We start from the raw sequence: 16,310 nt of genomic DNA on the forward strand, positions 1-16,310 counted from the left end.
TTGCTTGCATTCAGCTGCTCTGTGTTCTGTGGAGAAACAATTGAGGCATTTTCCCCTGACATGTTCCCTGTACCTCTTCCTTCTCTGGTCTTCCATATCTGGTTGGTGAAGCCTTGAATCTTTTCTTGAATGGTCTCCAGTCCTTCGCCACCAATATGCTGGTTTTACCACTTGGAAGCCGTGTTCATCAATCTAGGTCTCTGACTGTAGTGCAGTGTGTTGTGTCCTTGAAGATTTGTCCATGATCGGATCTTGTTGCTGATGTCATTGCTATCTATTCCTTGAGCTGGACCTGACTGGAGGAGAGGGGAATTGAAGGTTACCCACCTCCCCTTCTCTCGAGCATTGACCCTGCTGCTTCTGCCAGCTGCTTGTTGAAATGCTCTGCTCCCTTCTCTGATGCAGATTTGATGGTTGGCATGGTTGTCGTTCTGTCCCTACTCCTTTTCCTTTCTCTGCGCTGGTGAGCTTCTGCTTTACAGGCTCAAAAACTCTGCTGTGCAGTGGATTTTGTGGATTCTCTTGCTCGACGAGCCGTTGGAGGAGGACGCGAACCACCGGGCCTTCTTCTTCCTCGTCGAGCCCCTCGCCAGCCTCACTGGCATGCTTTGTGCTTAGTGTGTTGATTTGCCTCGTCGCATTCAATGCTTGTCTCCAGCCGCGTTGACTTAAGGCTGGCCTGTGCTCGCAAATTTTGGACAAGATCCGGGAGGATGCTGGCCTCAGACGCCGCCTCTAGCCCCTGGGTGTGCGTAGCTTGGCCAGGCTGTCGATCTTCCAGCGATAACTGCTCCTGTACTACGACCTCATCGATGGGATCCGGATCTTGGACCTTCCTCTGAGTGGACTCGATCTCCTCCTTCTCTTGCTCCCTCGCGACGTGGCTAGTACGAGCTTGGAGGTCTTCTACAGACGCGCTCGGATCTGGGGCCGGTTGGTTGGTGGAGGTTACTGGGGTGGGGGGTCTGGGATGGGGTTGGTGTACGGGTGGGGTGTCACCATGGGCGTCGCCTCTCTCGGGGGGAGGAGGGGGACTCATTTGTCCATGTTGGGCAACTATTTGCTGAAATCTTAGGGCCTGTTTGGGAGCACTCCACTCCAGAAAAACCAGCTCCACTCCACCAACTCCACACTTTACTAGCTCCACTCCACGAACTCCAAATAAATATGGAGCTCCTGCACGTGTTTGGCTGATGGCAGTGCTCCAGTTCCCAAAACGTGAACACTTGTTGTGAATGGTCTATTTTACCCTTTGTTAACGGACCCACATGTCATACTCTTCTATTTTCTCCTCTCTTCTCCCTCTCTCTCCTCTCCTCTTCTCTTCTACGTACTGCAGCACCTGCCATAAGATAGACATGGGCCGGCCTACGCGCCGGCCGGCCTACGCCCCGGCCGCGCCGCCGCGGGGGAGCTCGCCCCGGCGGCACGGCGAGCGGTGGGCGGGTGGCGCACCGGGCGTCGGGGGTGTGGCACAGCGAGCAGCGGGCGGGTGGCGTGGCGGGCGGAGGGCGGCGAGTCGGAGGGCGGCACGGCTAGTGGCGCGTAGGCGGGCGGCGTGTCAGGTACAGACGGCGAGGCGGGCGTCGGACGAGCGGCGCGGCGGGCGTCGGGCGGGCGGTGCGGCGGGCGGCGCGTCGGGAGGGGCGGTGGGCGGCGGCCGGCGGGCGGTGCGTCGGGTGGCGGCCGGCGCGGCGGGCGGCGGCCGGCGCGCGGGTGGGACGGGGTGGCGGCCGGCGCGCGGGTGGAATGGCCGACGGGATTTTTATGTTTCACGAACCGGTACTGTGTAACGAGTGGCAATGGTGGGTAAATACCCACCAACTCCACGAGGAGGTCTGTACAAGGGGTTTTTGGAGCACCTCTTGAGGTACTCCACAAAAAAGGTGGATCTACCCCCCTGCTCCACCTTTTTCTTGGAGCCGGAGTTGCTGGAGCTAGACGCGTTTGGCTGCGAAATTTTCGGAGTTGGTGGAGTGGAGCAATTTTTTGTGGAGTGGAGTGCTCCCAAACACCCCTTTATTGTGCATTTTGTAGCTTTTTTTTTTTGCCACACTTCTGCCCGCTGCCGCCATTTGTACAAAATGCAAAAGCTAGGTCAGGCTCTTCCTCGGGGAAAGCTTTTTTCCACGTTTGTGCAGCCTATCTAAGAAGCTCTTATCTGGATCGGTCTTTCTATTTGGTAGCTTTGTTTATCCGATGATGCTGCCTTTAATAGTGCGTCATCTGACCAGCACGAGCTAATTTTAACGATGGGAAATATTTTGCATATAGTTACCCATATCAAGTAACAATGTACTATAGTATATCTGTTCCCAAAAAAAATTACAGTTTATCTGAAAAATAGACCCATTTAATGACCTGAACTTTAATTGTTGGACACACTGGTCGTGTATACATCAGTGATTAGGAATCGAATGGCCAGCTTCTATTGAGAGCCCATTGGGCCAGTTCCCTCCAAATGCATAGGACTACAACAGCCAGCCCAACGCACTGGACCGACATTATTGGACAGTGCTGGGCTGGGCTTGTGAGCCATCAGAATGACAAGCTCTGCTGCTCAGGCACACTGTCAATCTGTCATTTGCAGCAGCAGTTGACAATATCGGCCAACCATCATAAGTCACGGTGTCATTTGCAGCGCACAAGATCGCTGGGGTCAGGGCGTCCTCTATCAGGCGCAGATTATTGCTGATTCCTTGGTAACACTGTCTTCTCCCTCGAATCTGTGCATGAGTTCTCATTTCTTTTGTTTAATTCATATTTTGTTTTGAGATTTCTGATAGTAATATGAAATTCTATGAATTTCGGTGTTTTGATTACCCCAAAAAGTCCCCCTGCCACCTTGACAATTTAAACCCTGTGCAGCGCATAATCAGAGCAAAATACATCAAAGCGCGCACACAGTGGTAAATTAAGTAATATGCAAGAAATGTTTTTTGCACTAGATTATATGAAACCACACCCTGATGATTCCAGAGGGATGAAATAAATCCACACATATACTGACATATATACACAAATCCAATCTGATACATGAGCATAGCTTGCATTGATGGGCACAGCTGCAGTGCTCAAGCTTCCAATCTGCTAGCATGCTATGCACTGATCTGGTGGCATGCACACAGATCATTCAATTAAGGAGGTGGAAGCTAGGAATTATTTAATGTATAGACAGACTCTCACACACAACATTATTCAGGGATACACGAGCATTACATATTTACAATTGGGACAGACCACGCATACATACACACACACACACACAGATACACACACACACACACACACATACCGATCGTCAAATCGTGCGACGGAGCGAGTTTGCAGCACACAATGCAAGCATGAAATTCATCCTGGGAGCTGGTGATCATGGATGGATGGAAGGATGTAGGATGTCTGCAAGGAAATCTTCGTTTTGTCCTGCGGCAGGCCAGTACTTGTTCTTCAACAACCAGGAGCATGCTGCTGAAAACTTCCCATCGTTGTCATCTTCTTGTACCCTTCCATTTCCTTGATCTTGATGGTGCGGCTGCTTGATGGTAAGAACAGGTTGCTTTGTATGTGCTTTGATGCTATCCCTCACCTGATCAGGGACAAAATCACCAGTAAACTCGAGCTCCTTCAGCTTCGGAAGGTCGGTGATGCCCGAGAGAGAATTCATCTTGGTGAAAGACCAGACAATCTTCTCAAGTTTAGGAGCTGCTCCGTTGGTGAAGGAGATGTTGGTGATGGTAGAGCACTCAATGATAAGAATGTTGAGCTCGGGGAAATCATTGTTGTTGAAGATAAGTTGGCTTTCATCATAAGAGTTTTGGGAGAGCACCAGGCAGCGGATTCTTGGTTTCTTGGCAAGAATTTGTAGGTTAGCACGATCCAGCCAGGTGGAATGAAGGATCACCTTGGATATTTTTTTGGCATTTTCAAGCGATGAAAGAAGCAGCGACTTGTTGCCCTTCAACTCAAGATGCTTAAACTTTAGAAGGTTGTTGGCCCCAGAAATGGACATTATGTTGGCGAAGGACAAGACAACCTTCTCGAGCTCTAGAGCTCCTTTATCTTCAAAGATTATGTCTGTCTCCATGTTGGGGCCCTCAACAAGGAAGTACTTTAGCTGTTGGAATTCATCCTTCTTGAAGGTGAGCTTGCTACGAGTATATTTCTCATCAGTTCCTCCCTCTTCAGTGATTGAAAGAAGAAATCTGTTCTTCTTCAACTCAAGCTCTTTTAATTTGGGAAGGCCTCCGACCCTACAAAGAGACTTTATGTTGGTGGAGGACAATACAATCTTCTCGAGCTCTGGAGCCGCTCCATTCTGAAATTCGATGCTCATCATGTTGGAGCCTTCAACAAGAAATGATTTGAGATTTTTGAATCCATCATGCTTAAAGGTGAGCTTGTCGGCTGTATATCCTTTGTATCTGAGCCTAAAATACCGTAAGTTGGGCAGCTCACTGAGAACCTTCATATCGTCTTGGTTCAATGAGGTGCTACTCAGAGTTACCTTGGCAAGTTTACTAAGACCTTCGGCTACTATGGAAAGAAGCTGACCATTATGTGTGGAACCATGGATGCTTAGGCTCTCAAGAAGCTTGGGACGGTATCTCAAGTAACGACGAATATTCTTTGGTAAGTGTCCATTGGGTGAAGTGCCTTCTCTTATGGTACTGGGAACAGTAGAGACTGATAGAGATCGGAGGGACTCATATAGGTCACTTATTGCTACAAGCAAATTATTGAGTAGATTTTCCTTGTCGTCGATAACCACACCAAGCTTCCTAAGCTTCCATAGCTTCCCAATGTCTTTCAACTCTTTGCCAGTCCATGAAACCTTCACATTGGATAGTACCTCCAAGTTTGCCATTTTTCTTATCTTGAGAGGAGCCTGGACACTAGAGAATAATGGCGCCTGCTTACTTTGAAAGAAAGAGAATAGTGGCATCTTGTCCCTTTTTGAATTGTCGGTATCACCATTTCTTGAACTTAAATCAGTATGGCCAGCTAGTAGGCGCTTTAGCTTTAGGAGGAGCAGAGATCTTGTTGCATATGCAGGCACCATGGTTTGCCGGATATCCAATACCTCGAGCTCATAGAGATTGTTGATCTCACTGGGTAGCTGGGTAATATCTGTTCCTTTTAGACTCAGATACTTGAGTAGTAATATATTCCTGCAGATGTCATTGAGATAGTATTGGTTTCTCTGGAAACAATGACAACCTTCCAGATCTAGCACCTTAAGCATTGAAAATTCAGATGATCCACGGAGCTTTTTCAAGAAAGTATCAATTCCATCTGAGCCACGGAGTCGGACATCATTGAAAATGGAGAAATGACGAGCCAAATGATGTGATAGGCGTGGTTCCACAATGTGTTGTTTCTTGGCGATCTTGGTAATGAACTCGTGAACAAGATCACCTACAACACAGCTCTTTGCCTTTCCTACACCACCAATATCACTGGGATAGACAAGCCACCGATTGACGAGAGCTTCAAAACATCTCTCAGCATGATGCACTGCATTAGGCCATTCTTCCTTAGCTATCAGCCCTTCTACAACCCATCGTCCTACTAAGGTTGACCGGCTGATGGGGTAACCTGGAGGGTAGATTGCTAGGTATAGCAAGCAGGCCTTGTATTCTTTGCGGAGATCATTGTAGGAGAACTTGATCATCTTTTTAGCATTGATGCTACCCAGAGATTTTTGTGAATCCAGGGAGCCAAGCAACTTGCACAGATCTTCATTGCTCCTGTTGGGATTAGCGTAAATGGCATGAGCGAAGATCTTCATGCAAAACTCATTTGGATAACACTTATCCAGTATGTCACGGAAAATCTGGCTGGCATCTTTCACCGACTGGCTTGTAAACTGGAGCAAAATATCATGGTACAAGCTAACAATAGAATTGCTTATGGGCTCCCGTGGTGGATTGCAAATTTCTTTGGCCCTTTGAATGTTCCGGGTGGTCACAATCATTGCACTCCCTTCGTTTAACAGCTGGTACAAAGCATTTCTGATCTCCTCCCAACCGGATACATAGTTATCATCATCTTCAATGATAATCAAGGTCTTTTCAGATTGAAAGAATTTTTCAGCCTTAATCTTGTCAATTACCATTTGGATTATCACCTGCTCCTTAATTTCCGACTTGATTTGTGTAATCTTTTGCTTGGCTTCTTCGATTGCACTGGCATATTCATCCTCCTCATGATGAACTGGCTTATGTTGTGTGGCTTGCTCCTGCTTCGCTGCAGGTTTGCCGGTAGCTTCCGGCAGCTGCGGAAATTGCTGCTGTTGCTCCTTTAGGATGTCTTGCAGGATGCCATGTACAATCTTGTGGATGATTTCTTTGAGCTCACCGTTTCCCACTGAGGTAGTAGCAGTTGCTCCAGAATCAGCAGCGGCAGCTCGACTACCATCGGGACTGCTAGAGGTGGTAGCTTCCTGGGCTTGCTGGGGCTCGTTGTCTGGGAACATCTTGTGCAGTATGTGTTCATACCTGAACGGATCAAGACTAATTGGGAACACAGGTTTGGCTTCTTCTTTTTCCTTCTGTTCAGGATCAGCTGCATCTTTTTTCGCCAAGTCAGGTTCCACTGCTTCTATATGTTGTTTAAGCTTCTTGGCCGTCTCCTTGATAATCTTATCATGGTCCCATAATGTCTTCTCGATGCCTTCGCGGAGACTTTTTCCATCAGAGGTTTCTCCTGGTTTTATGAGAAGAAAATGAAGCGCCTGTAAGAGAATGCCCAAGGGTTTGTTAACCCAGAGGGTATCAGACGTAGTTTCCACGGTGCCATCGGTGGTATCTTCAGACTTGTATCTCTCTTCTTCTTGCGCATGGCTGGTCTCTACTTCTTGGATCTTGCTCACGATTTCTACCACCTTTTTCTTCATTTTTTCATCTTGGAACTTTGCACTGATGTCACCGAGAATGTTGGATCTGTCCTTGTAGGCTTGATCCTTGACATCATGCTCCTGCACCTCGCCATGATGTTTCTTTTGCTTATTCTGCTCCTGGCATTCACGCAGGATATAGCAGAGGATGTCTGTGGGTCTTGCCGGATTTCTTATCTTTACCCACATAGGAATACGATATCGATAGAACGAACCGAAGAGTCTTGTTCTCGTGTATCCTATCACCCTCAAGTATTCCTTCTTGTGCACATTGAGTAGGTTAATCCAGACAGAGCGCTTGAAACGGGTGCTCGCCACGAAAGCCAAAGCTTCGCGTGCATACGGTGCATTGGCCCCAGCGACCTCAGGATCCGGTGCAACAATGGCGATTGATGGTATCGTTGATGCCCTCTTGGCGGCATCCCCTTCTAGCCACTGGACTATCTTCTCGGCACAGTAGTCATCAAGGGAGCGAGGCTCTAGGGCTCTTCGACGAACCACAGCCGTCTTGGCCGCTTCGTACCCGTCATATTGCCCGCCTTCACCATCACTGTGGTCTTCGTCTTCTTCTACTTCATCGTCTTCTTGTGCAGCAGCAGCAGGAGGAGGAGCAGCTACCGGCGCCTCCGCCGCAGCTTTGAGCGTCGACGACGAGGCCGCCGCCGTCGTTGCTCCTTCTGCTGTACCGGTTGGCTGCTTGGGGACCTCGACGCCATACCGGAGGCGGCGCTGGCCGACGTCGTGCGCCCGCCGCCTGAGCTCGCGCAGCTGGTTGGCGGCGTAGTGCTGGGCGAGGAGCTTGTCCAGCATCCACGGAGCCCAGCAGACGAGGCGCTGGAGGAGGCTGCCCGACGAGTAGTAGCGGTGGGCCGCCGGGTTGCCTCTCTGCAGGTAGAGGTCGATGCAGTTGCTGCAGTCGTGGGCGAGCTCCCGGACCTGCTTCATCCACGTCCGGACCTGCTCGTCGGGCTCGCCGCTGGGACCGCGAGGCGCCGTCTTGGCCAGGTGCTTGAGGAAGCTGTTCATGCTCTCCATCTCCTCCTTGATGAACTGCACGTCGCTCCCGAGGTTCCCCAGCAGCAGCGCCTCGTTGCGGATCAGGCCCAGCAACGAGGTCACCGCCCCCACCGCGAGCTCCGCCATGGCGACCGAACCCTGCTGCTAGCCGCCGACAAGCTCGCTGGCTGGCCGGCGGCGACGATCGGTAGCTTTAACTTTTTTTGATCGATCAGCCGCCGGAATAAGCAAAGCTAGCTAGCGCACGCATGCATGGGGTGAGCACGCTGCCACTTGAGCTGTTAGTTCCGTGCTTTGTGCCATGCTTGTCGTTGCCAAGAAAATTAAGGAATATTTACCTTGCTCTAGCCTTGAGGAAACCATCCAAATGCTTTACTTTGCTTTCTTCTCTTTTTCTTCTTTCTGTCAAGGAATGACATTCCTTTGGTTACTTCTCTCTTTAGCTAGAGCACAGTCACCAGGCTCTTTACTTCTTTATTGTTATCTTTTGCTTTGGTTGTCTGCAGATCTTGCTTTGCTTGCCACATTACCTTACAAAAACAGTCTAGTCTTCGTTTTACCGTTCGTGACAAGTCCCGGCCTGGAGCTAGCAAGTTCAGGAGGTACAGCTCCTTAATTATTTTTTTACAGCTCCTTGTATGAGCATTACATATTTGATAGATGGTACCTTACAAGAGGTGTGTATGGCCAACACACCGTTATGTATAGGAAAAATCTATTGTCCGACAGCTAGTGCGTGAGCGCCCGACACACGCGGTCTGCTGTGCCTCGGGAGGAGAGAGGTGAGCTGTCGTGGCTCGCACTCTCTTTTCTTTGTTTCCCCTCTAAAAAATGCGATTATTTTCTCATAGAGTGTCCGTTTTCAATTCTGTTTGCACCATTACGTTTCTTATGATTTTACATATATTTTGGAATACTTTTATATATTATCAACTTATATTGAATGTGTTGTAGCTACTTAATATATTAAGCATGTAGCGACTTATGTGTAAATCTCTTAATAAATTATGAATATAAGTTGCTACAAAAATAATTTTTACCCTTATGTGGTTTACCTACATGATGTCTAGATAAGTTGGTATATTGACTCTACATTAGTTACAATACATAAGTTGTTATACTGTCCGAACACAACTTGTCACATAATTCTTTTGCGACCTGTATAACAACTCCTTGTATACATAAGGACTGGGATAACATGCGACTGTCGCGCAAAAACACAGGATGACAAGTTATCAACTTATGTAAAGAATTGTGTGACAAGTTGGGCGCACTGTGTTTTTGCGTGACAGGTCACGTGTTATCCCAATCCTTATGTATACCGCTTTACACGATATGATTTAGAGTGTTTTATTGTCCACATGTTAAACTAAAATCTGGGTTACCTTCGATACCTCCCAAGTAAAAACCCTCTACCGCACCAAAACATGCATGTTCTAGGTCAAGAATATATAGAATAGAATTATGATATGTCGTATATATAGAATAGAATTGGATACAAGGTTTTGCTATTCTTTGACTATTCCTATATATTAATGTACATGTCAAAGAGTTTTTCCTACCGTCTTTATTTGGGAGGTACCAGGAAATCGGTTCCATAATTCCATATGCTTGGTGCTGCACACCACGAAAATTATGGAATTTTTTGTGTCATGAGGAAACTAATGGCATAGCTTCCAATGCTTTACTTGGCTCCAATGCACGGTAGTTCTCTTTGATTCTTTGTGTAAAGGTATGGTATTCCTTTGATTATGGCTCTCTTTAGATCACTGTCACCCGGCAATTTACTTATATATTTCTTCTTTATCCTTTTCTTGCTTTGGTTGTCTACAGATCAGCTGTTGCTTGCAACTTGGCATACAGGATTGTTCTCGTCCTTTTCTTTTACCATTCTTGGCAGAGAAATTTTACGGTGCTTAAGGAGGTACCGTGAGGTACCGCATCTGTAGCGTATACGTACATTGATACCTCTTAATACTTGGAATTAGAAACCTTGGCGCGGCTTTGCCGCATGTTTTTTGATAACTGGGCCACCGTCACTTGATTGGAATCAAAAGCTCGAGAAACTTGAGATTTCGAAGGTAGAGATATGCCTATGATATAGAATATTTTCAATTTGAGTTTATGGTAAATCTGTATACATCGTAAAAGGAGCATATTATTGTTTGTTGCAAGATCAGAACATGTAGACTATGCCCGCTATTTTTTAGTTTATAAACTGGTCAGAAAGATTAGATTATCATTTATTACACTAACACCATAATATCTAGAAACATCTATTTCAGTTTGATTGTAATACCCCCTATAATATCTTATTTGTGAAGAAGGATCACCTTTTTTAGTATTGGGCCAATGTCAACTGATTGGAACCTAAACCTTGAGAAACCTGGAATTTGGAAGGTAGAACTGAAACGCTTCAAAAACAGAATATTTTCAGTTTGAGTTTAGCAGACGGTAAATCTGTATACATCTAAGAGAAATATATTATTGTTTGTCGTTATAACAGAGCATGAAGACTCTTCATCTTTAAGGATCCACAGAGGCCAAAGCTTAAATTACTTTCACTTTCTTGTTCCATATATGAACTTGCATATTCCCTCCATCCCAGTTTAACTGTATTCGTAAGATTCAAAAAATGTCCCTAATTAAACGCAACAATAGATGCTCACCGGTCCCAATATTCCAGCATGTGCACTAGTATATTGGGCCCCATTTGTAACAAAAAATAAATCTGAAGCACCTTATCTTATCCATCCATGGCCTAAAGGCTGGAACGATCTAGTTTCTTCCGCACTTTGTTTCTTCTCACACCCTGCCCTCCCGCACGCTCGGGTTCCGCATGCCGCTCGCTTCAACTGCTCACATCCAGCCCAGCAATGCTTAGTGGCTCCCTGTCAATTCTAAGCCTTATAGATATTCACCTTTGCATAAAGATGAAATTAAAAAACAAGTCCAACTACTGTTAGAAGCTGGTCTCATAGTTCCCAGTTATAGCCCTTTTGCTTCCCCAGTATTATTGGTTCAGAAAAGGATGGCTCCTGATGCTTCTGTGTGGATTATAGGAAGCTGAACTCTATTACCATCAAAAATAGATTTCCTATACCCATTATTGATGAAATTCTAGATGAGTTAGCAGGAACAAGATACTTTGCTAAACTTGACATGAGATCTGGGTATCACCAAGTTAGGATGAAACCTGATGATGAACACAAGACTGCCTTTAAGACTCATCATGGGCACTATCAGTTCAGAGTTATGCCATTTGGTTTGACCAATGCACCAGCCACATTTCAGTGTATCATGAATGAAATATTGGAGCCTTTTCTTAGGAAATTTGTGCTGGTTTTTAGGGTTTAGGGTTTTTCTAGATGATATCTTGATTTACAGTCCTACATTAGAACTGCATATAGATCATTTGAGACGAGTGCTGACCAAGTTAAGGGAGCATCAACTATATATGAAAGCAAGAAAAAAATTTCTTTTGTTCAAACCTCCCTCGATTATTTAGGTCACATTATTTCTCATCAAGGAGTAGCTACAGATCCTTGTAAAACAGCTGTTATGGTGAATTGGTCGGTATCTACTACTGTCACTGAATTAAAGGGATTTCTAGGCCTTACTGGATACTACAGAAAGTTCATTAGGCATTATAGCATCATTGCTAGGCCTCTTACCAATTTACCGAAAAAGAAACAGTTCAGTTGGTCTGATGTAGCTCAAGAAGCTTTTGATCAGCTTAAAGAAGTCATGTTAGTGCACCTATCTTGGCCCTTCCTGACTTCAATGAACAGTTTATTGTGAAGACCGATACCTGTGATGTTGGAGTGGGAGCTGTACTGATGCAGGAGGACCAACCAATTGCATTCTTGAGTAAAGCATTGGAACCAGCCCATCAGAAACTCTCTATTTATGAGAAGGAATTTTTAGATCTTATCTACACTATAGAAAGGTGGAGACCTTACCTACAGAGGCAAGAACTTTTGATCGGGACTGACCATAAAAGCCTATCTTACTTGATTGAACAGAATCTCCATTCTGAAATGCAAAGAAAGGCATAACAAGGTTTATAGAAAAGGGAAAGAAAATGTAGCTATAGATGCATTGTCTCGAGTCAGTCATTTGATGGCAATTCAGAGTCTCATAAGCTCAACATACTTGGAGGAGGTGTTGAACAGTTATACCACAGATTCTGCTACACAGGAAATGCTCACTAAGTTGGCTGTGCAATCACCAGGTGAAAATAGATTCTCGTGTCATCGATTCTCCATCAAGGTGACATCAAGTACAAGAATAAGGTCTGGATTGCTCAGAATTCAGCTTTACAGACAAAAATCATTTCTGCTTTGCATTCCACGGCAATTGGTGGCCATTCTAGGACTAAAGCTACTTATCAAAGAGTCAAGAAAACTGTTCCAATAGAAATGTCTCAAAACTGATGTGGAGCACTTCATCAAACAATGTCAAATTTATCAACAGGCAAGCATGAGAATACTCATCCACCAATTCTAAAAGGAGCCTAGCAAGATTTGACAATGAATTTTGCAGAAAGACATGTATACAAAATATGCTCATTTCATCCCACTAAGACATCCTTTCACAGCACAAAGTGAGCACTTCAACCTACCTATAGCACTGAAGCCCGCCCATAAGCAATAAATAAATATTTTCTTCCCGCTCTGTCAGCCGCACGAGCATCTCGCGCCACCATCGTGAGTTCGGGAAGGGCTGCAACCACCAGATCCGCCGCCCATGAGCTCGGAGAGAAGGCCCAAGCCACCAGCGCCGCCCCCTCCACAGTCCACACCTCTCCCCCCCTTTCCCTCGCTGCTAAGCTCAACACCGCCGGCGCCCAAGACAGGAAGCGGTGGCAGCCATGGAGGCCGCCTGGCCAAATCAGACCCCTTATATTTCTCTTCCCTCTCACCGTGTGGAGGAAGCGAGATGGGAGGTGCTTGGGGATTGATTTGAGGGGTGGAAGGCTGATTCGGGCGGATTGAAGGATGGGTGGCGGCGGCACGAGGCAGCGGCGGCGGTTCCTCAGTTTTTCTCAAAATTTGGTTATCAAAAATCAGGAACCGATCGGTTAGTTGAAAATGTGAAGACCCAACAAAATTACCACAGCAAGAAAAAGAACCGATTCATTGGTACAACAAATACAGATCGATAAGGATGCAACAAAAATCATCTAGGATTAATCGAGCACTCTCTAAATATGGACAAACTCAACAGCAACAAACACCACGGATCCAATCGCTCTAAATCCAATCAGCCTCGATGTACACAACACGAGAAGTAAAGAGCAACAAACAAAATCCAATCGGTGTGCAGATAACTGGAGATGGCGGGAGCTGAGGAGGCCCTGTAGCCGGCGGGAGGCGCCACCGCCTAGTGTTGCAGCACGTGCTCCTGCAGGGAGGGGCTTCTGCTTCCAGGGAAGGCCAGGGCGGAGGACACCGCGCGCTTGCCGGGTAACCGCCGCCCTAACTATACATTGCTCTTGCCCTAACTATAGAGTACTTGCACATGGGCCCACCGCTAAGAGTATAGATTAAAGGACCGTATCGAATGAATACATGTCTAAGTAGGATATTTATTCGTAAAACTATAAATTTTCGTTGGGATGAAATAAACTTAGGGAAAAGATAACCGGGAACTAGCATCACTTGCTCACTTTTGAAGTTTGAAGAATATAGGTACATCTTCCTGTAGAAAAGGCTTTGCTATTGCTTATTTTTATAGTATTTGATGCCTGGCTTTAACTATTTTCCATTAGAATAGATTTGTAAAAAATAGTTACATATAAAATATTATTATTGTACTTCTAAAACAAACCTACATATATGATTATCATGTTCCAAACTAAATAGTTTAAAAGCTATCAACATTGAAATTTTGAAGTCTGGATTGACCAAATCTTTAAAGAAAGGCAAGTATATGTGACGACAGAGGGGTCTTTCGACACTTTGTGCGTTTTTTGTTTTCAAATGTCACAATTGTGGTTTTTATGGAATAGATGAAGTATCTTCCAAATAAATTTCAATGAATTTGGAAAGCCCGAAAAAAAGAAATACCGCCTCTGTTATTAAAAAAAGGAAAGATAATATGCCTATATTAGAAAGCAGCTAATTAATATCTTTGTTTGGCACTAAATCAGGCATTCTTGGAAGTGAGAATAAAACTAGGCACATTTGAATGAATTTTCTGCCATGTTTAGCAGTGGAATTAAAAAGCTGAACGTTATTAATTAGGAAATAATAGGAGCCACAAGAATGGCAAGTATTGATCTCATGCTAATCTTTTTTTTCTGCTATATATACAGTACGTATCAACAACGGAGCAAGCAACCAGTACTCACACACTCACCAGTCAACTTAGCCGAATAGGAGTAGCACACACATAAGCTACCTCTCATCAGTGTGGATGGCGACGTTCATGATGAAGAGCAGGCGCAGCAGCCAAGGGCTCTTGTTGCTTCTTTCCTTGCTTCTCTTGACATTCTCTGTCATTCCTGCACCCATCAGAGGTAATTTAACAAATCAATCTCACTTTTTTGGGGAGATTATATTTGTATCAATTGTCATTTCACTGCTTCTTGCTTTCATTATATTCTTAAAGGAAAAAAGAAAATGAAAATCTTATTACTGGATATATGCATGCATCACATCATATATGTTTTTGTTTCGACACTGAGATCTGTTTGTGATGTTTCAGGTGAGACACTACCGGATACAGTAACTTTGCCGAGTGCCCCAGGCACTCGGCGAAGGGCCAAATACACTCGGCAAAGTGTTTGCCGAGTGTAACACTCGGCGAACCTTACTCGGCAAAGTTTTTCTCGGCAAACAGGTTGTTTGCCGAGTGTCAACCATCGGGCACTCGGCAAAGCCTTTGCCGAGTGCCGCAATACACTCGGCAAAATATGACACTCGGTACAAAGGCGATGACGGGCTGTCACGGCGACGGAAGCTTTGCCGAGTGTCTGACGGCCGACACTCGGCGAAGTCGAAATCTTTGCCGAGTGTTTTTTTAATTACACTCGGCGAAGTTTCCATCTTTGCCGAGTGTATTTAATAAAACACTCGGCGAAGTTTCCATCTTTGCCGAGTGTATTTAATAAAACACTCGGCAAAGATGGCCCGACCCGCCATTTTTTTTGCCAACTTCGCCGAGTGTTGCCCTAAATACACTCGGCGAAGTTTCCATCTTTGCCGAGTGTATTTAATAAAACACTCGGCAAAGATGGCCCGGCCCGCCATTTTTTTGCCCCCTTTGCCGAGTGTAATTGAGGAAACACTCGGCAAATGGCCTGTGTTTGCCGAGTGCCTACCTATGGCACTCGGCAAACAAGCAAACGCCATTTTTTTATGCCCCCTTTGCCGAGTGTTTGGAAAATACACTCGGTAAACGCGTCTACTACTACCAGAAATGGCCTCTTTGCCGAGTGTTAACACTCGGCAAAGTGTCCTAATTCCTGCTACAAAATAGAAATGTTAGGTATAAAGGACCCCTCTCAAAAAACAACCACAGATACACAGGCATATTAATGGCAGCACAAGCATATAAATTGCACCACAGGATTCACAAGCACACAAATAGCATTCATAAGTTCTCGTCTAAATAAGTTCACAAGTTTTGCATCACAAACACAGAAATGACAATTCACTGAGGAGGATGAGGAGGACGTGCAGGTGGCCACTGCCCCCAGGAAGATTCTGCATTGGACGCCGCCGATTGATTCTGCACAAATGTAGGTAAAGAGATTTCATAGTCTAAACAAGTAATTCTAGTGGAAGTAAGTCTAGATTGATTGTAAGGTTGAGATTGACTCACAGGAGTAGCTGCAGGAGGTGGTGGAGGTGGCGGGAAGAGGTTCGGTGGCATAGGTGGTGGAGTTTGACCTAAACTGTGGAACACACTCTGCATGCATATTTCCAAACGTATCTCTTTCGAACGGGAGACGCCTAACTAGGTTACGTGATATACGACCATCATACGGAAATAGATGTGTAGGATGACTCACCTTGCTATCGTACAAAGTGACGACTCGAGGACGGTAACGTAGCCTCTCCTACAAAAAAACATACAACTGTCAACAAAAATTTTCGGCAGCACCTCCCCTACACGTGGAGGTTTCCATAACCTGCATCAAATGAAACGGCTCGATGGCCGACAACCACATGTACAGAAGAAGGAATGGCACGATGGCTCACTTCCACAAACATTCTTATAGCTTAAATTCCCAAGCCAACCATCATTTTCTAATTTCAACAACTAAAGCCATACAATTTCCTAATTTCGACAACTAAAACCCTTCAATTTCCTAATTTCAACAACTAAAGTCCTACAATTTCTAATTTCTAATATCTAATTTCTAATTTAAACCTACTTTCTAATCATT

The 16,310-nt window shown here is 45.4% G+C and overlaps 1 protein-coding gene across 1 annotated transcript; it reads right to left on the reverse strand.

Annotated features, from left to right (window-relative positions):
- Window positions 1–2,984: 2,984 nt before the first annotated feature.
- Window positions 2,985–8,143, reverse strand: LOC101783007. The gene has a single exon (XM_004972785.2). The coding sequence runs from the start codon at window positions 8,036–8,038 to the stop codon at window positions 3,371–3,373; it is 4,668 nt and encodes a 1,555-aa protein (XP_004972842.1). The 5' UTR covers window positions 8,039–8,143; the 3' UTR covers window positions 2,985–3,370.
- Window positions 8,144–16,310: the final 8,167 nt, after the last annotated feature.

Source organism: Setaria italica, chromosome VI (assembly GCF_000263155.2).
Source record: "Setaria italica strain Yugu1 chromosome VI, Setaria_italica_v2.0, whole genome shotgun sequence".
Classification (NCBI taxonomy): domain Eukaryota; kingdom Viridiplantae; phylum Streptophyta; class Magnoliopsida; order Poales; family Poaceae; genus Setaria; species Setaria italica.

Excerpts from the sequence above, each read along its gene's own strand:
- LOC101783007 (XM_004972785.2), bottom strand. The coding sequence starts at position 8,038 with ATGGCGGAGCTCGCGGTGGGGGCGGTGACCTCGTTGCTGGGCCTGATC.